Source organism: Microcebus murinus, chromosome 9, assembly GCF_040939455.1.
Source record: "Microcebus murinus isolate Inina chromosome 9, M.murinus_Inina_mat1.0, whole genome shotgun sequence".
NCBI lineage: Eukaryota > Metazoa > Chordata > Mammalia > Primates > Cheirogaleidae > Microcebus > Microcebus murinus.
The window spans coordinates 22,686,527-22,713,258 of NC_134112.1; the positions used below are offsets into that span (position 1 = coordinate 22,686,527).

The 26,732-nt window shown below is 45.3% G+C and overlaps 1 protein-coding gene across 1 annotated transcript in view; it reads left to right on the plus strand.

The window, feature by feature from the left end:
* The window catches only part of SCRN1 (secernin 1), a 66,623-nt gene that overhangs the window by 31,186 nt on the left and 8,705 nt on the right, over positions 1-26,732 (plus strand). The window contains exons 3-6 of the mRNA XM_012735881.3: positions 5,305-5,486; positions 13,404-13,606; positions 17,177-17,371; positions 19,572-19,737. Of these exons, the coding sequence (XP_012591335.2) occupies positions 5,305-5,486; positions 13,404-13,606; positions 17,177-17,371; positions 19,572-19,737 (746 nt within the window). The remainder of the gene's footprint in view (positions 1-5,304; positions 5,487-13,403; positions 13,607-17,176; positions 17,372-19,571; positions 19,738-26,732) is intronic.

Consider the following 26,732-nt stretch of genomic DNA (forward strand, 5'->3'; position numbering starts at 1 on the left):
AAATAGCGTGTGCGGGAACGTGGATGCCGCATGTGGCCGCTTGAAGCTGATCTTGCTTTTCATTTTCGACACGATCACACAAAATAACGAAGGGCTTGCTTTGCAGAAGAGTTGCTCCTGTCTTTGTCTCCGGGGTCTTTTCAAGGGCGGTCTTTTCTGTCTTCCAGCCTGAGGGGTGGCTACCTGAGAGAGTGGCAGGCTCAGGACAGGCAGTTCCTTTAAAACCCCATGATCTTGGCCCACGCCTGTAATCCTAGCACTCTGGGAGGCCGAGGCGGGCGGATCATTTGAATTCAGGAGTTTGAAACCAACCTGAGACCTGAGAGCGAGACCCTGTCTCTACTATAAAATAGAAAGAAATTAATTGGCCAACTAATATATATATATATAAATTAGCCGGGCATGGTGGCGCATGCCTATAGTCCCAGCTACTCGGGAGGCTGAGGCAGAAGGATTGTTTGAGCCCAGGAGTTTGAGGTTGCTGTGAGCTAGGCTGACGCCACGGCACTCACTCTAGCCTGGGCAACAAAGCAAGACTCTGTCTCAAAAAAAACACAAAAAACCCATGATCAGCGTTGGGCAGCGCTGACATTTAGAAGGACGCCTCCCCACGCTCTCCTCTCTGGGCTTTCCTACGTTGTTATGTGGCTTTGGCACCCAGAAGTCACACTAGCTGACTGATTTGTATTATAAAAGGCCGGGTGGGAGCGGCCCTGGGGCAGCGACCCATTGCTCATCTGTCTCCACCGCTCCCTGTAACAGCTTCATGACTCAAGATCACGACTGCATTCAGGAATCTTCTCTGGAAGATCCCTCTTTTAAGTGGAGAACACTTTCTTTTTTCTTCTGTTTTCCCAATGGAAATTTTGGCTAGGAATTTTGACTTGGGGAACTAAGTTGGTTTTGCCACACTGAAAGAAGAGTTCAGACGGTGTTTGGATATTTTTCCCTGATGAAACCTGCTCGATCCCACTTCTCTGCTCACTAGTAATGTGGCAATTGCAAAGGTTGGTGGATTTTATTTAAAAAAAAAAAAAAGATTGCCTGTGGAGTTCATGTTCTAGATGGCTGACTTTACAAAGTTTAGCTAATTACCTCTTGTGTAAATGTTCCTTGTTTGGTGAGATTTGCTCCCACAGTGGGATTTTATATAACCGATCTATCTGAGACAAGTGTGTTTATCCCCTCCCCCCCACCCGATGTGATTAGCCAGATTTAAAACACAATGGAGCGGCGTGAGTGGCAGTCACAGAGGGGCCCTTGTTAGTCCCAGTGCTCTGTGGTCCATGACAAAGGGGGCAGGGAGGGGAGTCTGACTGCATCAGCTTTCAGTCTCAGGCTTAGGAGGGGCCGTGTGGCCCATCTGGCTACACGGGGATCCCCTTCCTTCCTCATCATTCTTAGTTTGGCCTGAAAAGTGTCAAGTTGGCTGCATCTGCTTTGAACTCCCACAAAGACCATCTGGTCTTCTTGACTCAGTCGTCAACACTATCAGGCAGTCCTCATTGAGCCTTGCAGTTTGGTGTCTCAGTGTCATCACAGCCCCTCCCCCAAGCGGCACAGTGGGGACCTCCCTGGGCCTTGAATGCACCTTAGACAGTGCCATTTCTCTCTTCTCCCTGGTTCCTAGCTCTGTCTGGAATACCTTGATGTCTGGCCCAGTTCTCCAGATCAACTCAAGTACCACCTGCTTGATAAAGCCTCCAGCCACTTGGATGTGTTTCCTCTTTTCCTTGGACCTTTATGATACTCCCTCAGACACTTGTAATTTATCCATCCACTCAGCCAGCCAGCCAGCCAGAAAAAGGTTTATTGATGCCTAGTGTGTACAAGATTTGGGATATGTCAGTGGACTAAACAACAAAGATATCTCCCTCATGGAGCGTGCATTCTAGACGGGGGAGATGGCATATGTAAACTGTACATTTGTGAAGTACAATAAAATCTTAAGGCTCACCCCCCCTCCCCCCTCCACTGGCTGACTGAATGGACCCCCTCAAGGCCAAAGGAATATCCTAAAGCAAAATTGCCTGCCAGGAGGAGGGAGGTCAGACATGCAGACATGCCTTATCATGCCCCCCTCCCTTCTTGGGGACTTCCTTTGTAACCCATCAACAGGCCTAACGGTATGCAAAACAAACCTGCAGGTCCTCAATTTACACGACAAATCTATGTCTGGTGGCTTGTCTCTGATAACAGCTCCTTAAACATTCCAAGCCTTTAGACAAAGCTTCATGTCTTTAACCAATTACAAGCCACCTGTAACCTGTAAGCCACTTTAAACCCACCTATTACCTGTAAGCCTCCTCTTCTGAGATGTCCCACCTTTTTGGGCCAAGCCAATGTGTGCCTCCCACTTATTGATTGATGGCTTTACATGTAACCCCTGTCTTTCCGAAATGTATAAAAACCAAACTGTAACCCAGTCACATGGAGTCCACTGCTCAAGACTTCTTGAGCGTGGCTTCAGGTCGTGGTCCTCAAATTTGGCTCAGAATAAATCTCTTTAAAATTATTTTACAGTTTGGCTTTTTCCGTTGACACATGTAATGAAGCAGTCAGTTAGAAGGGGGGAAATGGAGTGGAATGAGTAAAAGGAGAAGCAGAGCAGGCTAGGGTTGATCAGACGGGCAAGCTGGGAGGAGGGGGCAAGATGCTCTAAGTCTGAAGTAGGCAGGCGTCAGTGACACTCTCTGAAGCTGGCCTGGCACCGTAATTTGTGTGTGTCTTCTTCCTCCCCAACAGAAAGGACAGGGACTGGGTGTCCTCACTGATTTTCTGCCAGCAGCAGTGAGCACAAAATGCCTTGAGTATAGTTGGTGCTCTATAAATAATTGGCAAAATGGAAATGAATGTATAAAACAATGAATTCGAGGACCAAACTCCTCCATTTCCTACTTTTATTTTATTCCTGCTTTTTTTTAAAAAACAAACTTTATAATAAATGATCTATGCTTAAGAAGTTGAGATTCCTTTCCTATTAACCCATTCTTTTTAAGATAAAATTTGTCACTGGTGCTCAGTGGAGACAGGGGTTTCGGAAAGTGTCAATGCCTGGACTACTTTTTTAAATGGAAAAATGTAATCTCAAGATATAAATTTAAATTCCACTTAGAAGAGCACAGAAAAGCATAGTTTGATTATGGCTTTGGCCAGGTTTTTGCTCTACAAGAATCATTTTTTTAAATTGTCAATGGAAAAAAGCCAAACTCTGTAAAATAATTTTAAAGAGATTTATTCTGAGCCAAATTTGAGGACCATGACCCAGAGCCATGCTCAAGAAGTCTTGAGCAGTGGACTCAATGTGGCTGGGTTACAGTTTGGTTTTTATACATTTCAGAGAGACAGGGGTTACAGGTAAAGCCATCAATCAATAAGTGGGAGGCATACATTGGTCTGGGCCAAAAAGGTGGGTAATCTCAAAGCAGGGGGGGGGGCTTACAGGTTATAGGTGGGTTTAAAGATTCTTTGGCTTGTAATTGGTTAAAGAAATGAAGTTTTGTCTAAAGGCTTGGTATGTTTAAGGAGCTGTTATCAGAGACAAGCCACCAGACATAGATTTGTTGTGTAAATTGAGGACCTGCAGGTTTGTTTTGCATACCGTTAGGCCTGTTAATGGGTTACAAAGGAAGTCCCCAAGAAGGGAGGGGGGCATGATAAGGCATGTCTGACCTCCCTCCTCCTGGCAGGCAGTTTTGCTTTAGTATATTCCTTTGGCCTTGAGGGGGTCCATTCAGTCAGCTGGTGAGGGGGTGAGCATTTTAGTTCACAAAATAAATAGCCTTTGGGAACTGCATAGGGGGAAAACATCTCTAGAGTGCATTTTATTATTAATTTGCTATGAAGAACTAAAGGGTCTCTTGACAACTTCCAGACTTAATTGGCTTTCAGTTTGCAAATATTTATCAAGTGAAATGACATTATCCCTGTGCAGAGCAACATCCAACATGAAGGATGCAGAAACAGAAGTCACCTGACCAAGGAGTCTGTGCTGCATGCTGTCAGCTCTTACCTGAGGTTTCGAGATTATGGGAAATCAATGCAGAATAACTCTCCAGGCTGCATTCAGTTGATTTTGCTGGGTCTTGAATAATAATAATAATAGAAAAAAATCTAAGACTGCAGTAGCTTTCAGCTGCCTCATTTAAAATGCAAATGACTGCTGCAGCTGATAAAATCCTCCCTTGAGAGCTCAAGAACTCTGCCTAACTTAGAGCATCCAGTGCCATTCTGCATGGGCCACACAAAGGGTGTGTCATAGGCTCATAGAAGCTCAGAGTCAGGAGGCCCCTCTGGATAACCTTGTTGCGTGGTTTTCCAACTGCTCCAGCCCAGTCCCTGCTGTGGGCCACAGTGTGGGGAGGGTACAAGCTGGAAGAGGAGGGCAAGGCTCTGAGGGGTGCCCCACCCTGGACCCTTGCCTCTGCCTCCTTTTGTTGCAACACACTTTGACCAGTTTTACTGTGTTTATGCTTCTGTCTAAGGGTGTGTGTGAAGGAGGGGTTCTGAGGTTTAAAGATACTTGGGAGGAAATAGTTTCATCCAAATTAGCTCCCTCGTTTTCCAGGTGAAGACGCAGCAGCCAGGAGAGGGTAAGGCGGCAACTCTGAGTGGTGCGTGCCGCGGCTCTGACAGCAGGCAGGTGTGCACCTCGGTGGCACTGTGTCCTTCCGTGTCTGCCTCACTGGCCTGGTGTGAGAATCAAATGGGACACAGGAAAGCACAATGTATTAATGTAGAGAGTACACGTTGTAACGCAACAGTTAAATGTAAATGTTACAATCGTGTTCTCTCTCCCACCACTGGAGCAATCATGTAGGTTGTCAAACTTGTCCCAGGAAGCCCTAGGGATCATCTCAGGGGCTCAGCGACCTGCCTTTTTCACTCAAAGCATCTTCCTCTGATATGCTTTCTATGCTAGGCTTCTAGGTAACGTTTCTTTTGAAGATAGGGCTCTTCAGTAGCTGTGTTTGCTCGAAACGAGGGCAGCCATCCGTGCCCATCACAAGGAGCAGGCACAGGATGTTTGGGGCAACGATTGGCTGAGTACCTGGGTTAAAGATGATCGCCACGTCACGTAAGCACTAGGAATAGATTGGCTTGAACCAGAGAGACTGAACTCACCACGGAGAGCTTAGAGCTGCATTGAGACTTGGGGTGTCTTTTAAACCGGGGTGTTCCCAAGTCCTTTTTATTGCTTGGCTCTGTTTGTGACTGATGCTATGGTTCAGTGTAAGTACCAAGGTGGACACTAAGTGGTACCAGATAGGTGATGGTGCTTTTTTTCCTGTCTTTGTTTTTTAGTGCACTTACATTTCCATCGACCAGGTCCCCAGGACGCATGCCATAGTGATAAGCAGACCCGCCTGGCTCTGGGGGGCAGAAATGGGAGCCAATGAACATGGAGTGTGCATAGCCAACGAAGCCATCAGCACCAGGGAGCCAGCTGCTGAGACAGAAGCCCTGCTGGGGATGGACCTGGTCAGGTACTGCACGGTGATTCTTTGAAACAACTGCCCAGAAAATGTTGGAAATGGAGACAGGATTTATTTTCCCCAGACCTCATATTTTATAATATAATTCTCCCAAAGATGATGTGTGCTCTTTGATATAAACTTTGAGATAACAGAGAAAAGGAATAGATCATAATGGAGTATCAATTCAGCAACAAAAAGGAATGAAGTGCAGATACACACTACAACATGGTGATCTTGAAAACATCACACCGAGTGAGAGAAGCCAGACACAAAAGGTCACCTATTGCACGATTCTGTTCATGTGGAAGACACAGAACAGGCAAATCCATGGAGGCAGAAAATAGTTAGGGGTTGGGGTGAGGGTGAAGGAATGGGGAGTGATTCCTCATGGGTGTGGGGTTTCTTTTTGGGGTGTTGAAAATGTTCTAAACTTAGATTGTGGTGGTGGTCACACAACTCTGTGAATAAACCAAACACCAAGAAAAAATATTTAAAAAAATACATAAGAGAAAAAAAAAACTGAGATCACTTTCTTCCTTTCTCCTTTACATCTCAGTTGTCTTTTCTTCCTGTCTCTCCTCTCCCAGCCACTATGTAACAGGAGGGATTGGCTGTGTGAGCTGGATGTGGAAGGTTCTTTGCTCACCCCTGTGTCACAAGCACCAGAAACTCTGTGCCTGGCACATAACAGGTGATCAATGACTGAAGTTTGAATGAATGACAAAAGTAGAGGGTGGGGCTAGAGCAAGACAACCATCTGAAATGGCTTTCTTTTTTCTGAAATAGTGAAGTGAAATAGAATCATGTGAAATAGAATCACGACCTAGTTGGAAGAGGTCTTGGATTTCAGCGTGGATATATTAACTCTCTGGGTCACAGTTTTCTCATTTTTTCAATATGAGGTCTGTGAGCTTCAAAGAACCTCCCAAAGCTAAGGTCCTAGAAAAAGGAATGGAGGTTTGACATTGGTTTTGTAGGGGGAAATTGCCCCTTTAGACAGAGTCCTCTGCAACCCACCCTTCTGCCAGCCGAGGGAGAGGTCTGATGGGGGCCCCCTTTTGGTAGCACAGTGCCTTTATGCCTCCTTATCCTTTCTTATTGTTTCTGGTTCTCATAAACTCAGAAGGAGCAGCTTCCCCGGGTTGGGGAAAAGGCAGAAAAAGCCTCATATTTACAAGTAGTTTTTTCTTGATTAGCAGAATAAAATGTATAACAAGTTTTGAGATTGTCTACCTGGAGATAGCAAAAAAAGAAAAAATAAGTTTTGAGTTTATGTTTTGACAGCTCTTATAGTATTTTTTACCTCTGTACTTAGTAGAAATCCTGAAAATAAAGAGTTAACAATGAAAAATATGCACCCTTTATTCCTGATTTATAAACTTGTGTTTTGGGTTATTATACTTGCAGTATGAGACTTACAGAACTGTCAAATATCACCATTTTACAGTTGATTTCTAAGGGATGACAGAGAGAATGTTTTTTTCTTCCTTCAAAGCCTCTGATGTATCTTTTTAAGATTAGCAACCAATAAAGCAACAGGGGTTTACTGAATATCTACTTTGTACTAGACTCTGTGGCACATGAAGAAGCTCAAAGCTTCAAAGAGATTTTAGTCTGGTTGCAGGGAAAGGACAGAAAATTGAGCAATGCAAATTTTAAGAACAATTTAAGAAAGTAGGAGACAGGTGACTCAAAGCAGTCTGAGTATTTGATGTCATGTCAGTGGCACAGAATTCCAGGGATGGCCTTTAGCAAACACTGCTGGATGTTTCAGAGATGATCACAGACGGGGCACATTTGGGAATGCTTTGAGGAGCACGTGTGTTTGACCTGGATCTACAAGGCTGAGGGAGGCAGACAGAGAAGATATATTTGGCGCATAATTGGCGCTGTGATAGTTAGCAAGGTCTGGGACGATAACACCTGTCGGGCGTAGATGACAGGGTGACAGTCTAACCGCAGCCATTTAATTTTAACTGCCTCCCTGGCTGGCTTCATGGTGGGGGTGGGGCCACAGGTATCTGCACTTTGAGTGGATCTTGGAGTTCAGGGTCTGGTCTCAGCTTTACATCGGCTGTGTGTGATCAGTTCAGCCAAGCACAGGCAGAATCCAAGGGGTCATAACCAGACGGCTTCCTGTATTAATTTCCAAGAAACTTCAGGTGATGTTGATGCTTCGGATCCACAAGCCACAGTTTGAGTGGCAAGCTTCTAGAGCTGCGGTTCTCAAAGTGCAGACAGCAAGCAGGCATCACTTGGGAACATGTTAGAAATATAAATTTTGGGGTAGCCACCCACATCTACTGAATCAGAAACTCTGGAGGGTGGGGCCAGCAACCTGAGTTTAACAAGCCCTCCAGGCGGTGCTGATGCCCAGTGAGGGTGGAGAGCCACTGCTCCAGGGGAGACTTGCTGTCACTTGGTTGCATCCTCTCAATTTTGCACTCAGCACCTCCCTAGGTATTGCTGTATGAGGTGCCACTACTTCCCCTGTCTCTTCCTTATACTCTGTGCCTGCTGCCATCTCTTCCCTGGGCAGCTCCTGTGGGAAGAGGCTAGTCACATTTGCACTCCGTTTCAAGTGCCTGCTAGACTGTGGTTGGTTGTTCAAAGGCTCTGGTGGTTGCCCCTGTATAGATGTAGTCTTGTCCTTTGTACTTCCCATCAGCACATGAAATCCAACCTCACTTCAAAGAGACATAAGTGAATGGCAGTAGCAATTTAATAGGCACTAACTTTAAGATAAAGGTAATATTTGTGTATGTTTCTTAGAGGCTTGTGGGAATGCAAGCATTAGGCAGTACTGTGCTTACAATTCAGTTTCAGCGATGTTTATGCCAAAAGCCAAGCTTTGTCTGTTATTTGTGATCCGCCAAGCTCTGTGAGACTCTGACCGTTAGTCGCCATTTCACCCGAGAAAAGGGAACATAAACACATACACGCATTTCTTTTTTTTTTTGAGACAGAGTCTCGCTTTGTTGCCCAGGCTAGAGTGAGTGCCGTGGTGTCAGCCTAGCTCACAGCAACCTCAAACTCCTGGGCTCGAGCGATCCTTCTGTCTCAGCCTCCCGAGTAGCTGGGACTACAGGCATGCGCCACTATGCCCGGCTAATTTTTTTTTTTTATATATCTATCAGTTGGCCAATTAGTTTCTTTCTATTTATAGTAGAGACGGGGTCTCGCTCTTGCTCAGGCTGGTTTTGAACTCCTGACCTTGAGCAATCCGCCCGCCTCGGCCTCCCAGAGAGCTAGGATTACAGGCGTGAGCCACCGCGCCCGGCAGACACACACGCATTTTTGCATGCCTCGCGGGGTTGGTTCCAAGTGACAAGTAGCTGACAGGGGCTAACATAAAAATGGAAATTTATTTCCTGGATGTCAGGGTGTCTCTTACAGGGTCAGTTGGTTATGACAATGCATCTGGGCCTCAGCGTGGGTGAGAAGTAGGAGGCTTTTGGAACCCATTAGTCAGTGGTCTGCCTGTAAATGCTTAATACCCATCTTGATGGTGGGAGGGGCAGCCTTGATTTGTGGCATTTTCCAGTTTCTGTAGCATAAATACTCCCACCATGATGAATTTCAAGCTACCAATGGTTTAACAACTGGCTCAAAATTCTTGTAGTTTAACCATCTACTCTCCGAGCTGGCACCAGCCGGCTCTAGCAGATCACTGCCTTCTTTCAGCGTTTGTGCCTCTTCCCCCCTTTGCACAACCGCTTTTATTCTTTTCTTTTTCTGCACACTGACTTTTGCTGCTCCCATTTATGTTTAACATTGGCCCTGAAACCTAATCAATCTTAATACTCCAGAACGTCTTATAATTCTGGACACCTTCCATCTGCCCTTCAGTATGTTAAAAAAATTACAAAAGTCCTTAAAAAGAGGCCACTGTGAAACTTTGGAAAGATCTGTAGCTTGTCTTTAGATTGTCGGTGAATGTGACTCTCAGGTGATTTGAAAGGAGGCCCAGTCAGCGTCTGCAAGAGGGGAGAACCTGTGTAATTAGTTATTCCCTGAATGCCGTTGTAGGACAAGCTTTGCAAATGTTATTTCGTTTCACTCTTCACGCAACCCAGTGGAGTAGGTCTCTCTACTTCCATTTAGCAGGTGAGGAAACTGGAGCATAGGGAAGGTAAAGGGCAGGGCCTGCTGACTGCTGCTGTCTGAATCAGAGCACACTCTCCCCTTCTACTCTCAGTGAGCTTGGACCAAGAGATGGAGATAGGGCAGAAGGCTTCACACACTCTTCCCCCAAATCGAGGCTGCACTTTACATTCAGTCACTTATTGCTTGTCTCACTCCATTTGGGCCGCTACAACAAATACACCGTGGACTGGGGGCTCAAACAACAAGCACTTATTTCTCACTGTCCTGGAGACTAGGAAATCCAAGCTCAAAGTGCCCAGGGTCTAGGGAGGGCCTGCTTGCTGGCCTGCAGGTGGCCATCATCTTTTTGTATCCTCACATGGCGGAGAACAGAGAGACAGAAGGCAAGCTCACGTGTCTCTTCTTATGAGGGCACTAATCCCAGCATGAGGGCCTCACCCCAACTCTAAATACCATTGCATGGGGCATTAGCTTCAACATAAGAATTTTGGGGGACACAACCATTCAGTCCATAGCATCATCTTCCTGCTTCTACTCTCTGGCTGGGAATTTTCTGATGTCCAAAAGATCAAGAACCCAGAGGGGCCTTGCAGACTCATTGACTGGGGGGGACTGGGGGGAGGGAAGATTGTCTGCAGCTGAATCCAATGAGAACACCAGGCTCATCCCTCTAAGGGCAGGTATTGACTACTTTTATTACTTTTCCCCAAGCAATGATTATATCCATGGTAAATCTAGTTTTTTTTTTTGTAAATCTAGTTTTAACTTAGTTTTACAGAGGTCCCCCTGATCTGTGGAGGCACAGGTATTGGGAAGGTAAGCAGAGTTCCTAAACAAAGGGCTTTAAGCAAGGAAAGTGCAGAGGTGACTCCTCAGTGAGATGCGTTAACCTTCCAGGACTGGGCAGAGTGTGCTTGACCTGCCTGTGAGAAGGTCATGGCTCCAAATAAACATTTTCCCACAAAACGAGGAACTGATCCAGGAGTGTCTAACTCCCAGACACAAAACAATGTGCACAAAGCGCACACTTTGGAAGGATTTGAGCTGCACTGAAGGTAGATGTCAGAGCAGGACTCTAACCTTGGCCTATTAGATTTTGTACCTTTCCTCGTCCTTGTCCTGCCCGTGCTGAGGTGTAGCAGCCAAAGTGAAATTAGGCAGGGGGCCCAGAAAGTGCTGCTCTCATCCGGAATCACATGGATCTGCCTCGTCTTGGAGGTGAGACGTTGGGAATGGCTTGAAAATAGCGCTCAGGCTGCCATGTGACTTGTGGCCGTGGATCTCTGTAGGCCTGGTCTCTCTGGCATCTCTTCCGTCCCCAGTGACATGGGATTCATCTGCATCTCTCAGTCACAGGTGGCAAGTGTGTAGCCCCAGTGGTATTCATGGCCCTTGTGTTTAAGGTCCTGTCCTCAAACTGTGGCCGGGAGACCAGGCGGGAATGGTCAGAGGGGAGGAAGGAGTACCTTTGACCCACGGTCCTGGCATGAGTGGCGGGAAGGTGAAGTCAGAACTGTGTCTGTGATGAGGCTTCAGGTCCTGCTGCGAGACTGTGTGCCCGTAGGCTGCTGCATTCAGTGTGGGAGGGCAAGTGCAAGCACTGGGGCCTCACTGTGGAATGCAAACAGGTAGAACAGCAGGAGAGCATGTTAGAGATCCAAAAAGAGGAATCACAAGCTCCAAAGATGGCACTAGTGCACCTGGCTAGGTGTTCACGTGCTCTTAGCACATGTTTACATGGACAAGTTGGAGCCCTACCAAGGCCCTGGGAACAGGGTTCTGCCTGGAACATGTGTGAGGCATTGTGACCAGGAGGCCACCTGGGGGCCTGTGGAAAGGAGCAGGGGGCCCTGCAGAGAGTGCACAGCTCTGGGCTGCGAGAGGCATTCCCAGCGCACTTGTTTGTTCCAGATCCTCAGGATGAGTGCTTGCTCCTGCTACTCCTCTTTGGAGAGGGTGACGTTGACCAATGGGAAAGTTTACTTAATTCAGTCTTCGAATGGGTTTATTCTTTCATTGCTCTCCTAAGGTCTTAGGGTTCGGCTTTGTAAATCACTGCCTTGTAATCCAGTCTTCCTAAATAAGCTTAAAGTGAAAAACATCAAATGAATTGATGTATAATTATCCGACTGTGAAAATAAGCCTGTTACAAGAATCGGTCCATAGCATGTTGTGTTTTTTTTTTTTTGAGACAGAGTCTCACTTTGTTGCCCAGGCTAGAGTGAGTGCTGTGGCATCAGCCTAGCTCACAGCAACCTCAAACTCCTGGGCTCAAGCAATCCTGCTGCCTCAGCGTCCCAAGTAGCTGGGACTACAGGCATGCACCACCATGCCCAGCTAATTTTTTCCATATATATTAGTTGGCTAATTAATTTCTATTTATAGTAGAGACAGGGTCTTGCTCTTGTTCAGGTTGGTTTCAAACTCCTGAGCTCAAACGATCTGCCCGCCTCGGCCTCCCAGAGAGCTAGGATTACGGGTGTGAGCCACCGCGCCCGGCCCATAGCATATGATTGTATTATCTTTTCTTCTCCCTGGCAGCCTAGTGAAATCGCTTTAAGAAGCATCACATTGGGTAGATTTTAATAGTTATTACTTCTCAAGTTGAAAATTCTGCAAGAACTGGCTTATACCACCGTCTTACTGGCTCCATTGCCTCTGTTCTGAGACTCTCGTGTTCCTGCCACTGGAATTATAATTCGAATGAACAGATGAATAAGTGGAAATTTACTGAGTACACATCATGCTCCGTCCTCTTTCTTAGCAACTTGGAGGTAACATTGCTTTCCCTTTACAGATGAGAAAATCACAGTCTGGAAAGGTCACATTACTTATGATCATACAGCCAGTGAGTAGCGGAAACAGATCTAGATGCTAGGTCCATTTATCTCTGAATCATATGTTTCTCTGCCACAGTGTTCTACCTCCTGGAATTTACTAACCACTTTTCTTGTCCCAGCACTAGTGCTGTACACTTTCATGGTCATTATCTCATAAACCCATCCTTATAGCAAACTTAATGATGTGGGTACTCATTCTATAGATAACGTAAAACTGAAGCTAAATATATTACCTAACCTGCCCAAGGTCGTACAGAGGGCGAGATCTGTGCTCTCTTTAAAGAGTCTATTAATTGGAAGAGCCGGGGAGAGATGGAATGTCTCACTTCAGAAAGAATATGTATTCTTTTTATAACTGAAGCTGAAAGCCACACCAATGGACGTAGGCTGGTAGGTAGGAGGAGAAATGTGTAGAGAAAGGATTGATGGTGTTCCCACCAGCTGCCCATTCCTAATGAGATGCCTGAGCAAATTATATGGACAGAGGACAATGGCTGGCAATTGAACACTTTTATTCCTAAGCAAAATATCTGGTGTCGACTAATAGAGATCAAGGCTGGACGGGACAGAGACTTCCTTCTGCCCAGGCTAGAGTCAGGAGGGAGCACAAGTCACAGGTGGTCCTGCTAAGGCTGGAGCCGAGCTTGCCAGCACCATGGGAGACAAGAGTCAGAAAAGGGAGAGACAGGTGGCTGAATTTCCTTTCAAGAGGGAGAAGCCATTGGGTTCCTGACTATTCTATGCGGAAGAGGAATGCCCAGAGACAGAAAACAGCCCCGTGATTTCTAACTGTCCGGGTGGGAGGAGTACGATGAGTCACAGCGCTGATACGCAGTCTGCATATTGGTCTGCGTATTTAACACGTTTACACCTGCAGGGGTGTTTCGTAACTTAGCCTTGTCCCGGTCCTTGATTGCTATGGCAGTAAACACGTGGCATGAAATAACTGAGGTATATACCTCCGGTTCCCTTATTTCAGGCTTGGTTTAGAAAGAGGGGAAACAGCTAAAGAAGCCTTAGATGTCATCGTCTCCCTGTTGGAAGAACACGGACAAGGTGGGAATTACTACGAGGATGCAAGCTCCTGCCACAGCTTCCAGAGTTCATATCTCATTGTGGATCGCCACGAAGCCTGGGTGCTGGAGACCATAGGGAAGTACTGGGCTGCCGAGAAAGTCACAGGTGAGTGGGTGTGGATGGTGAGGAGCTTTCAGGACAGAAAGGCCAAGATGGGTGTTGCCCGGACACAAGTGCAGCGTCAGACGGAGAGCAGCCGTGCTGCTGCTGCTGCTGCTGTGGACCTTCTCCGTGCCGGGTCTTCGTGCCTCTCGTTTCTGGGCATCTGCGTCCAGGGAGGAGCCGGGAGTCTCCTGAACCTGGAGTGAAGGGATGGCGACACTTGGGAAGCAGCACGTTCCTAACATTTCAGATTTTCTCTTTGCTTTCTGGGCAGCACCCAGTTTTGACTACCAGGAGTTCCACGACTAAAACCACCACTCTATTAACTGGCCGAGGGAGTGGCGATTCTTCTTTCACAACAGAGCAACAAATCCCCTCCCCGGGGGGGCTCCCCCTTGCCGTCGCCCCCAGCCCTGTAGATCTTTGTGCTGGGAATGGTCCCGTAGAATAGGAGCTTGGATCCGTATGAGGACCATCCAGTGCCAGTCTGGGCCCTCAAGGCCATTTCTCTGTGAGACAGCGTTCCTGGAAGAGCAGAGGACTAGGTGATCCACCCAGTAGGATTCAGTGCCCATAAAACTGCTGCTCTGTGGCCCTGCAGCATCATGCCTCTAGGACAGCGCTGGTGGGAGTGGTGTCTTACATCATCAGGATGGGAAACCCAGAAGGGGTTAAAGGGCTTCCAAGAGGACTAAGTAGTTCTAAGAATCAGCCAGTGGCACTCCTATTACATTCCTTAGGACTGGGTGATAAACACATGATGTGTGTGCCCCACTCACTCTCACCTCCTGTGCTCATGGCAGACATGGCTAGTAGATCACAGCACTCTTCTCTTGTTGAACCTATACTTGGCCTATGTATTTTTCTTAACCAGATTTACCAGAGAGTCTCTTGCCAATTCATCAGAAATGATGTTAGGGATGAAACCTGTTCGCCATCCCTGCCTTAGGGGTAAATGGAACCAAATTTGACCTGAGTTAGAAGCAGAAGATCTGTAGTAGTTGGGAATCAAGACTGTTTTCTGCGTACAAAGTTAGTCCAGTGATCAGGGCCTCTCTGGATGGTGGGAATGTTTGTATCATGTATAAAACTGCCCCACTGAGACAGTGAAATCTAGACTGTGGCTTCCTGGCCAAGCTAGGGGAAGGCTGTGTCTGCCTGGGGTTGGGGGTGACTGCTTCTCATGGTCACAGGGTGCAGAATGGGCTAGCAGTGCCCATCAGCAATTAGAGTTATCCACTCTCGTGTGCCCGGCATACGCCACCAGGGCTTGCCCAGTCCTTACAGCGTTTGTAGTGTGGCCCACCAGGTCTCCAGCTCTCCTGTGATGCAGGAACTTAAAACTCCTTTATAAAAAACCCTCCTAAGATGAAGTCTGACTGTTGAATGGTTCCATCAAAAGGGCCAGTAGTCCATGCTTAAAAGCAGTCTTACTACTTTTAAGTAGAACCTAAAACTTTTTGATCTGTAACTGCATTTCAAAAGCTGAGCTTCCCTTCAAGATATGGCTTAAAAAAATCCATCTCCACAAGATGAATGTTATCTTTCACTAAATATTTAAATGTCAAAAATCCCTAGCCATTTCCTAGACCCATTGATTTCATGTTCTTTGATCCCAGCACCAACGTGGTTGACTGCAGGAGGATTTAATGCACGGTGTCCCCAAATGCTAACATTCTTGAAAGCAGATGTCTACTATAAATCAGCCCTCTTGGAAGATAACATTTGTGGAGTTGTTCACAAGAGTATTTTTTTCCCCAAAGACTGTATTTCCAACTAAGAGTATTTTTTTAATAGCTTGGTATATGAATGATGTCAAAATCACATGTTTAGGCCCAAACTGATTTTTATTTTGTAATTATTTATAATTTTACTTTTATGGTAGAAAGTAAAGGATGAATGGCAAAGGACCAGTGCCCATCAGCCAGGAATGCTTATTTTGGAAGTATAAATCAGGGAAGCAAAACATATGGAAAGAACTCAGCCTAGCACTGATCCTGCCTCTAGGAACTGGTTTTCAGGCAGTGATGACTTCATTGTTGCTGGTAGCTGGGCTCTCTGTCTCTTTCACTTCATTTTCCAAGAGTTTGGAAGATCATCATGCTCCTTGGAAGCAGCACAAGTGAATGGCCCTTTTGAGCTAGCACTGATAACTTCTTAGTGTTTGCATTCTGGACAGCATCCTGAAGCTTGAAGGCCAAGTTGCCCTGTGTGTTTTTGCAGCTCAGGCTTTGGAGAAGACATAGCTAGCAAGCCTGCCAGCTGATGCAATTTCAGACCCAAACCCTCATTCATCAATGTGGAATGTACTCAGAATGCAGGCATTTCTGATTCTAGATTTATTTAGTTACAGTTCTATTTTTATGAGAAAAAAATTCCCATACATTTTCCTCTGTCTCTCACACACACACACACACACACCTGGACATACGTATATGCTTGAATACATTCTGTTATTTTAAAACGGTTCATTATCATTGTCACTATGTTTTTCTAAATGTTGAGACCTGAAAAAAAAAAAGTTGAATGAAGAAGTATTCGATTTGTATTTTTAAAAACCACATATACTTGGGCAGGCGGTGGTGGTACATAGTGTTTTTCCAGGTGAAAAAGAATCAGACTGGGGAGGAGGAATCTCAGTAGATGCTGTAGAGCAGAAGTCCCCAGCGTTTTTGGCACCAGGAACCAGTTTTATGGAAGACGATTTTTCCACGGACTGGAGGGTGGGGGTGGGATTGTTTCAGGATGATTCAAGTGCATGACATTTATTGTGCAGTCAAACCTCTCTGCTAATGATAATCTGTATTTGCAGCTGCTCCCCAGGGCTAGCATCACCGCCTCAGCTCCACCTGAGATATCAGGCATTAGATTCTCATAAGAAGCACTCAGCCTAGATCCCTTGCATGTGCAGTTTGCGGTAGGGTTCAAGCTCCTATGAGAATCTAATGCTGCCGCTGATCTGACAGGAGGCGGAGCTTAGGCGGTGATGCGAATGATGGGGAGGCTGTAATTACAGATGAAGCTTTGCTCACTCCCCCGCCAACCCCTGCTGCTCACCTCCTGCCATGTGGCCTGGTTCCTAACAGGCCACGGACCAGCACCAGTCTGCAGCCTGGGGTTTGGGATCACAGCTGTAGAGCATTGCTGTGGAGGACTAGCATCTCCCCAGAGGAACCTCTCACAGATTTCTAAGTCTTGTTAGCGCAATACCTCTTTCAAAGAACCTTTCCCTTTTTTTGGTAAGTAATGGATGCTTGAGGTTTATTTAGCCATATTTCTGGTTACAAATTTAGCCATATTTCTGGTTACATATTTCTGATTACAAATTTAAGATCAGCAAAGTGATCATTGCTCATTTAAAATGTGATAATGCCACGGTCAGGACTGGTTATACCTTTTAGGACCTCTCCTAGAGAGAAGACCAAGGATTGTGTGTTTCTCTCTTCAGAAATTAAATTGATTCTTCCTTCCCTGTAGTTAAAGTCAGGGTTTTAGGGTAACGGTAAATTTCCATTTCTTTATTAAGCCTTTGTAAGTGTGTTTTCAACTAACTGGGCTTTGCGCTCTCTGCAGAGGGAGTGAAGTGCATTTGCAATCGGCTTTCACTCACCACTAAGATGGATGCAGAGCATCCTGAACTCAGGAATTATGCTCAGAGTCAAGGTTGGTGGACAGGAGAGGACGAATTCAATTTTTCTGAAGTTTTTTCTCCAGCTGATGATCACCCAGACTGCTGTGCAGGCAAAGACAGCTTAGAAAAACAAGAAGGTGAGTTAGTCAATCCCTGCCATTCTCCTTCTCAAACCCTTTGTCTTGCAAATATTTCAGAGAACTTGTCTGAACTTAGGAGGGTGAACAAAGGAGGAGGTGGTGTGACTAGACCTTGTATGTAGAGACCAGCTTGTGCTAGAAGTCCTTCATGTGCAGGCAAGAAGACAACTCATTTTTACATGGTGCTTCCCATCCATGGAGCTCTCCCGCTCTCACCAATGTTATTCTCCATTAAACACGAGATGTCATTGGGTTGTCTATTGTGATGCTTATTGCAGTCTCCTTAAACCTCAGTATTTGCATATTTGGCTTATCTTCTCCCTGTATTTTCCTCTTACCTGTCCCACTAGACTGCTGGGCCTTGGAAGGCAGGGGTATTGCCTTTTACACACCTTAGGATCCCCTTGTGATGCCTGTATAGTCGTTTGTTCATGAACATTTGTTGAGTTGAGTTGTTGAATTGAATTCTTTTCGCAAGCCCTCTACTTGCTACCCGATTTCTGACCTAATCAGAATCCATATTTAGGTAAAGGTAGTGACTAGATAGCTTGGTACTTTTATGCCTATGTGGAAACCCTTCCAAAAACCCCACAATGTTCACTTTGTTCATTTTATATTTGCTAGTGATACATATATTTCATAAGTCAAACTTTTGATTCTTTAGACTAGGAGTCAGCAAACTATGAAATGTTGGCACCTGCCTGTTTTGTAAATAAATTTTATTGGAATACAGCCACACTCAATTTTTAATGTATCGTCTAGGGCTGCTTTTGTGCTATAATGGCAGAGTTGAGCAGTTGCAATGGGCAAGTTTTGATGGAGACTGTCTGGCCCATGGTTTATTCTCTGGTTTTTTAAGAAAAAGTTTCCTAACTCTTGATCTAGAACACTTTAGGACTTTTGCTGTAGTCCTTAAGTAATCTATTTTAAGTAGAAAGGTAATAAAGTGCTTATTTTTAAAATGAGAACTTAAAAAAAATCTCTGAAGTTTTTAATTTAAAAAAACTAGCACGATGAAAGTTATTTAATATTCGTGCCAAAACATCAACCCTAAATCTGTTGCAACCTTTGGATTTATCTACTAATTTCAGGAAATACAGAGGATGGAGGAACATATTAAGTAACACCACAGGGATGCCATCTGCAAAGCCCAGATTGTGGAAAATTCTATGGGAAAAATGACTGAATTTCTCTTACAGATAGGATGCAAGGGCAAAAAACAAGAGGCAGAGATTAAAAGAGATTTTAAGAGACATTAGCAACCTATTGGATTCTGATTTAATTCAGTAAGCTTATTTATGAGACAGTGAGGAAATTTGAACACTGAATAGTTGAAGCAATCAAGGATTTATTGTTAATATTTTTAGGTATGACAGGTTATAAATAGAGATTTACAAAGAGGATATGAGTTGTGCTAGCAAACCTCTTCCTTATGTGATGCTGTGATTTCATCTTTGTGAACACAGATCGAAATACTGTTTTAATGAATTATAACCAGAGGGAAAAATGTAAAAATGGGATCCCCTGTAATCAAGGATTTGTTTGTCCATTTACCTATGGTCAGAACCAGTAGTCCTAATGGCTCTGAACATTCTAGATGCCTCTCTGTGTGTATTTTTCCCACTGCAGAGAGGCCATTCTCCAATATACTATTGACCCTGATGGGGAGAGAGCTTGGTGGACTGTAGATCAACTACACATACTTTCTCATGGCTTTCTGTTGAGTTAATGCATTGGTTGAGGTATAGCTAGAACAAAGATACTCCAAATTAATGTGGCTTAAAGAAAATGGAAGATTATTTCTCTCCCATGTTATAGTTGAGTATTTATGCACAGTCCAGGCTTGGTTACTCTGTCTCAGCACAGGACTTCTGTTTCTGGTCCACTTGTTGGCATCTCCCAGGCAGTAGGAAGGGAGAAAAGAAAAGTAAGGGGCAAACCATTCCTTTTTAAAAGTTGAAGACATCATTTTTGCTCACCTCTCATTGGTCAAAATTTATCACATGACTACAGCTACTCCCAAGGGAAGCTGGGAGATACATTCTGTAGTTTGGTAGCTACATTCTCAATTATAATTTCAGGGGTTTTATTCCTAAAAAGAGCAAGAAGTGAATAGATTTGGGTTAGTAGCCTGCCATGGTAATATTTCCTCTTTCCATCTCTCTTCTGTTTTTTTTTTTTTTTTTTCTTTTTACAGAAAGTATCACTGTGCAGACTATGATTAACGTCTTACGGGACAAAGCCAGTGGAGTCTGTATAGACTCCGAATCTTTCCTCACCACAGCCAGTACAGTGTCTGTCCTGCCTCAGAATAGAAGCTCACCGTGCATTCACTACTTCACTGGGACCCCAGACCCTTCCAGGTTTGTCTGAGACACAGCCATGCCAGCAGGAAGCCTGTGCTTCCCTTGAAAGCTCATTCAACAAGCGTGTGTTAAGTTCGGGGCCATGTCCTCTGCTCGGAGAGCAAAGTCACATTTGTCCGTCAGCCCCAGTGTGGGCAGTGTAGCACAAAGAGCTTTGATTAAGTGAAGTCCTTGGCTTTAGTCACACAGTATATTATTACAAGCGTGAATCAAACTGTTGCTTTAGATTCATCAAGTATTTATTGAGTAAATGTCATGGGCCAAGCATTTTGCTGTAGATGAGGGATATGGAGATGAGCGAAATGCAGCCAGACGGACAAATACGGGAATGCCTAAGGTTTATCTAACAACCGGTCCAGAGGCAATAGAGATGGAAGCAACTTCAGTGTTCTGGCCACTTCTTTATGGCATCGTGTTTTAGGGATTTGCTTTCTGCCCATGAACTTCAGCCCAGAGGCAGTATTACACAGTGGTAAAGAACAAAGCAACTGGGCCAGGCGCGGCGGCTCACGCCTGTAATCCTAGCAATCTGGGAGGCCAAGGCTGGTGGATTGCTCGAGGTCAGGAGTTCGAAACCAGCCTGAGCAAGAGCGAGACCCCGTCTCTACTACAAATAGAAAGGAATTAATTGGCCAACTAATATATATAGAAAAAATTAGCCGGGCATAGTGGTGCATGCTTATAGTCCCAGCTACTCGGGAGGCTGAGGCAGGAAGATCGCTTGAGCCCAGGAGTTTGAGGTTGCTGTGAGCTAGCCTGAGCCCATGGCACTCACTCTAGCCTGGGCAACAAAGTGAGACTCTATCTCAAAAAAAAAAAAAAAAAAAGAACACAGCATCTGGAATGAACTGCCAGGATTTTGAATCCCACTTCTGTCCACTCAGGAGCAGGATAAGTTATTAATACTTAACCTCTCTAAGCTTCGGTTTCAGTATCTGTGCAGTGGGGATAATGCTAGCCCCACCTTCACATGGTTTGGGGAGGATTACATAGATAATCCAAGTAGGTTTAACTGTCATTTATGAAGACTATCTCTGATCTAGCAGGCAGACAGCTGCTCCTCTCCCCAGTAACATTCAGTCATGCACACCAAAATCATAGCATCAGTAGCTCAGAACCAACCTTCCAGTGGTTTCTAAATCTAGTCACCGTTAGAATCACTTGGGGGAGTTTTTGAAAAATACAGATGCCTTTACCTAACCCTCTTGTATCAGAACCTTTGAGGTGGACCTAGGAATCTGTCAGGTAAGTCCAATCCTCAGCCTGCAAAGCTCTAGAAGACTACTCATTCCAGTGGGCTCTCTGGTGTTTTTCAGGTGTTGTTTACATGTCAGCTATGAAACCTTTGAATCCGCTGCCAGGGAATCTGCTGCTGTTAAATTTCATTCTTTTTGCAGCTGAACATATTTATCCTCCTCTCACTGTTTTAGGAATATAAGACAATGATTGTGTCTAGCTAGGGATGCTTCTTAGATGACTTGGGGGAAAAGCCACGCACCTCTTATGACCCTGTGGCCTCATTTCTTAAACAGCTGCCGATATCAGTAGATCCTTCTAGCAAGACCTGACTATCGAGCTCCGTGTAAGCTACTCTTAGGTTTCCATCCACTCATTCATTCAACAAACACTTATTAAGCACCTACTGTGTACCAAATATTGTGCTTGTTGGGTACCAGGGATAAGGGGTGTAAAAGGAAAAAGATGTCACATGTGCGATGATGGAAGGGCAAACGTCACAGAGGAAAGGGCTTTTGTGCACTGGGCTTTGTAGGAACAGTAGGAGTTTACTAGGTACAAAAGCAGGGATAACACTCAGAGTAGAGATAGTCACATGTACAAAGGCAGAGAGGCATGAAACAGCATGACCCAGGGCGACATCTGTAGGTGACACTGGGGATTAGGTTTCCATCCCTCCCTACCCCCAGCCCTCCACTACACAACCCCAGCCACCCTCCTGTGGTACCTCTGACGGCGGCGTTAGCAGTGAGCCTCACCACTCAGAGTGTCCCCGGAAACCTCAGGATGCTCGTCCTGTTTCATTCCAGCTGCTTCCTCTTGATTTCATCTCCCAGTTCTGAAGCCTTGGTTCCACAGCCCCACCTTCCACTCACTGTTTGGTCCACCAGATATGGGGCTCCTTCCTCTCCCAGGTGTCGGGCCCCCTCCTCGTGGACTGTGGCATAGCTTGCTCCCCTGATGCTGATGGCTCAGCTGCCCCGGGAGGACCCTGCTGGCCTGCAGGGGACGGGTGGGCATTCAGAGTTCTATTTTGGAGGGAATCCTCTGCTAAAGTATGTGGACACTGTTCTTTAGGGAACAGGAGCCTTTCATGGAGTGGGTTGAACTGAACCAACTCCTGTTGTCCCTGATGTCTCAAATACCGGCTCCAACTGTGCTTCAGAGACAGGGCTCTGTGAGGCCAGCACACTGATATAAAGGGGTTCTGTTTCCTAGGCTGCAGTGCACAGCCTAATCCAATTATAGAAACGGGCTGGGAAATAGCCTTCTGATATTTAAAATGGAAAATTTCAAGTAATCTTAAAAGAAAATTATTCATGGTTAAATTAATTGAAAGGACCTTGTAGAAGATGAAGAACCTTCTGGAAGACATTCATTTTTATACTTCATGGTTAAATGAACTGCATTTCCTACTATGTAGAACTGTCAGAGGGTATTTTTTTTTCTATTTAACATTTCAATGTTTCTGTGTAATTAGGCATGTTCAACATATTGTATTTTGTCAGCAGGAACCATAATTACCTTCTCTGTTAGGTAGTAAAATTAAGGAGATTTTAGCTGGCTTTTGCTAATGCTAAAAGTATTAGAGAGATGTTTTCAGAAGATTGTTTCATAGCAGTGGACTTGTAGAAGATTATGATCACAGAGCAGAACTGCAGTATTTATCCCTACCAGTTAATGTTAGAAACAAAGGACATGATGTTACTATTGTTCAGTCTGCCTGGGCACTTCTCTGTCCTTTGCGTACTGTATTATAGATCTTTTCCTTGAAATAACTGGCTCTCATGTCTTTCATTTCTTTTCTTTTTTCTCTTCCTTTTCTTCTCTTCTCTTCCCTTCTCTTTTCTTTTCTTTTTTTTTGAGACAGAGTCTCACTTTGTTGCCCAGGCTAGAGTGAGTGCCGTGGCATCAGCCTAGCTCACAGCAACCTCAAACTCCTGGGCTCAAGCGATCCTACTGCCTCAGCCTCCCGAGTAGCTGGGACTAAAGGCATGCACCACCATGCCCGGCTAATTTTTTGTATATATATTTTTAGTTGGTCAATTAGTTTCTTTCTATTTTTAGTAGAGACAGGGTCTTGCTCAGGCTGGTTTTGAACTCCTGACCTCGAGCAATCCACCCGCCTCAGCCTCCCAGAGTGCTAGGATTACAGGCGCAAGCCACCATGTCCCGCCTTTTTTTCCTTTGAGACAGGATCTCACTCTGTCACCCCGACTAGAGTGCTGTGGCATAGTCATAGCTCACAGCAACCTGAAACTCTTGTGTCCTGCCTCAGCCTCAGGAGTAGCTGGGACTACAGGTACACACCACCATGCTCAGTTAATTTTGCTATTTTTTGTAGAGATAGGTCTCACTCCTGCTCAGGCTGGTCTCGAACTCCTGACCTTGAGTGATCCTCCTGCCTCGACCTCCCAGAGTGGTAGGACTGCAGGTGTGAGCCACCGCGCCCAGCCTCACATCTTGTTTTTCTCTTCCTTCTTTCCTACCTCCCTCCTACTATGTGCCAGGTACTATGTAAGTTTGGTACTATTCCATGGAGTCAGCTGGTACCCCAGTCATTTATATAGTGCCACCAGTTGGCTTTAGTGTACTGATTCTGACCTTTAGAAACCATTTCCTAAAAAGCCAGTGCTTGTTAAAGCTTCATTGATGTGAAGAATTAGAGAGGGAAAGACTGGAGAGGTACCTGGGCACCATGAGACAGGTGGATTCAGGCTCACAGTGTGCCGGAGCCAGGCAGAGCTGGTTGTGTGCATCTCTTCCCAGCTCCATGTTCGGTGATGTCGGCAGCTTGAAATGGGCTGCAGTGGGGTGTTTACACCACAGAAATTGGCAAACACTGTAAATCTGGGCATATTTTTTTCAAAGGTATAGTTGTTAGACCAGTACAGCACTGAGAGGCCCCCACATCTAGGAAAGTACACAAATACTCAAGATACAGGATGGGCAAACCAAAAGAGAGAGAGAAGATAGAGGAAACTCTAGGAAAATATGGTATTTGATCTACTTGATCTACTTTAACTAGTAGCAGAGTACAGGGGAGATTCAAGGGACATAGTCTCTCTCTCTCTCTCTCTCTCTCTCTCTCTCTCTCTCTCTCTCTCTCTCTCTCTCCCTCTCTCTCTGAGTTTTCTTTGCTTCCTCCTCTTTCTTGTCTCCTCCTCCCATATACTAGCATTGGGAGACTAAATTGGATTGGCCAAGACTGTATGATCTGAATAATTCAAGTGTTAGCAACAGGTGGCACCTTTTCGTTACTGGAGAAGACATTGTGAGCCTTGGACACTTATGCATAAGTGGCTCCAACTTACACAGCCTTTGGGGCCACACGGGGCACAGCCTGCACAGATACACACAGAGCCCAGGGCCCCCGGCAAAAATGGCATTCCCCCCTCCAATTTCACCCTGACTTCTTCCAGCACCCTCCCTCTCTTCTCTCCGCCCTGCACTTTCAACTTTTCAAAACCTCCCACGGCATCTGGATCCGGCTGCTCTCCCTACACTTGCTCCATGCTCCAAAAGTGCAGGCTCTCTTTCCCTTTAAAATTGAAACTCCCTTCACAGATCAGTTCTGTTCTCATCCAGGTATAACTTTGACAGTCTGATTAGAGTGACTCATAGTGAAGCTGGAATGATGCATAGATGAATTGCTTAGAGGGACACCTGCGTTTTTGAAGAGAAACTGGTTGTTACAGATTCTTTTCAGATTGGTTCAAGGTTTAATTTTTTTTTTTTTTTTTTTTGAGACAGAGTCTCGCTTTGTTGCCCAGGCTAGAGCGAGTGCCATGGCATCAGCCTAGCTCACAGCAACCTCAAACTCTTAGGCTCAAGCGATCCTCCTGCCTCAGCCTCCCGAGTAGCTGGGACTACAGGCATGTGCCACCATGCCCGGCTAATTTTTTCTATATATATTAGTTGGCCAATTAATTTCTTTCTATTTATAGTAGAGACGGGGTCTCGCTCTTGCTCAGGCTGGTTTCGAACTCCTGACCTTGAGCAATCCTTCCGCCTCTGCCTCCCAGAGAGCTAGGATTACAGGCGTGAGCCACCGCGCCCGGCCTGGTTCAAGGTTTAGCAGATTCCTCAGAGCGGTTGCCTTTGTGCTGTTCCTTTCCAGCCTAGCTCCCCTGAGTAGACTTGCCAGGAACTGCAGGGCACAGGATCAGCTGGTTTAGTCGCTTAGGGAGTTCCTGCATCTTCAGTAAGAACAAAGCCATGTTGGAGGACAGAACTGTTGGCTGGCCACTGGACTAAAATTCCAAATCCTAAAGCACAAGAAGTATCTTAGTTTTCTGCAGTAGCATGATATGTATGAAAAAAACAACAGAAGGTTATAAGGGTGAGCAGAGGTTATAAGGGAAAACTGACCCTGCATTTAGAAGATCTGAATTTAGTTCTAGATCTGCCACTTATTAGGGACGTGACTTTGGACAGAGCGCTTAGCTTCTTTGTGGGCCTCAGTCACCTCATATGTAAAATGAGACAGAAGGTTTTGCCCTGCCTTGTCCACTGCTATATCTCTAGTACCTAGAACAGTAGCTGGTACTCAGTCAGGACTCAGCACATATGTATGGAATGAATGAATAAGAGTACTGTGGGAATTGAATGCAAACACTCTGAAAATTATGCTGTGCTATAAAATGTTAGAGCTTTTCATGATGATGTTGCTGTTCTTCCAAAATGAGAAAACAAATGATTGCAAACAGAGATTTTGCACTGGCTGGGTGCATCCATCACAAAGTTTTAGAAAGAAAAAAGGACAGATAAGGCTACAGGGCCTCCAGTGGAGCATGTTTTCTTGGCTGTGCCTCAAATTGTCACTCACGGCTGAAATTCTGCAGATCCCAGAGGCAGGCCATGGAAGCCCGTGCTGTGCTTTGTGTCGTGACACTGTGTGCCTCTGCCCTAGATTTGTCTCTGAGAGAGCTGAAGGCTAGAGGGACGGGGCTTCCTCCTTTAGTGTTGCTCATGGTGGTCTCATTGGCTTAACTGTCCCTCATGAGGGTCCCTTTAAAGTAGCTCAGCTAGTTCTAGCCGCTCATTTACCAGCTGCCGGGCTGCCCTTGCCTTCGGAAGCACTTTTCTGGGCCTGTCACCTTGTATTCTTGCCGTACTACACCATGGAGGCTGCGGAGTGACTAGGGCATATTCCTAAGCCGGTAACTTTTCTGAAGGTCAGTCTGAGAGTCAGTTCCGAGGGCAGAAGCAAAGTCAATCTTCTGGAGCCTTCTCAGCTGTGACCCACATCAGAGCCATCCCGGGACACTCTGGGGCGCCCCAGGTGGGTTGGATCCGCTTGGGTGTACCGGCTAATTGGCGTATTCATTCCAGTGGCCAAATTTAAGAAGCTACCATCTGTGGGTCAGCTGTGGGAAAATGTCTATTTGGAATTTTAAATGTGATTTTGAAAAAGGATTGGGAAGAAATCAGCACATTTGGGAACTCCTGAGCTATCTACATTCCCCTTTTCTGGATACATAGACACAAGTGATCAAACCTGAATCATAGATAATCCCCACGCCTTGGCTTAAATATTAATATTATTATAGTTATGATCAGTAATAATTTTTATTAATATTTATATAATTATTCTAGAGAATCTTATTATTTATATAATTTATTCAGTTTTAGACAATCTCCCTTTAACCACCCTGACAAATTTATGCTTCCTTTTTTTTTTTTTTTTTTTTTTTTTTATCAGTTTAGTTGCTGACTTCCTTACACACTTTGAAAAAAGATCCTTGGAGAGCTTT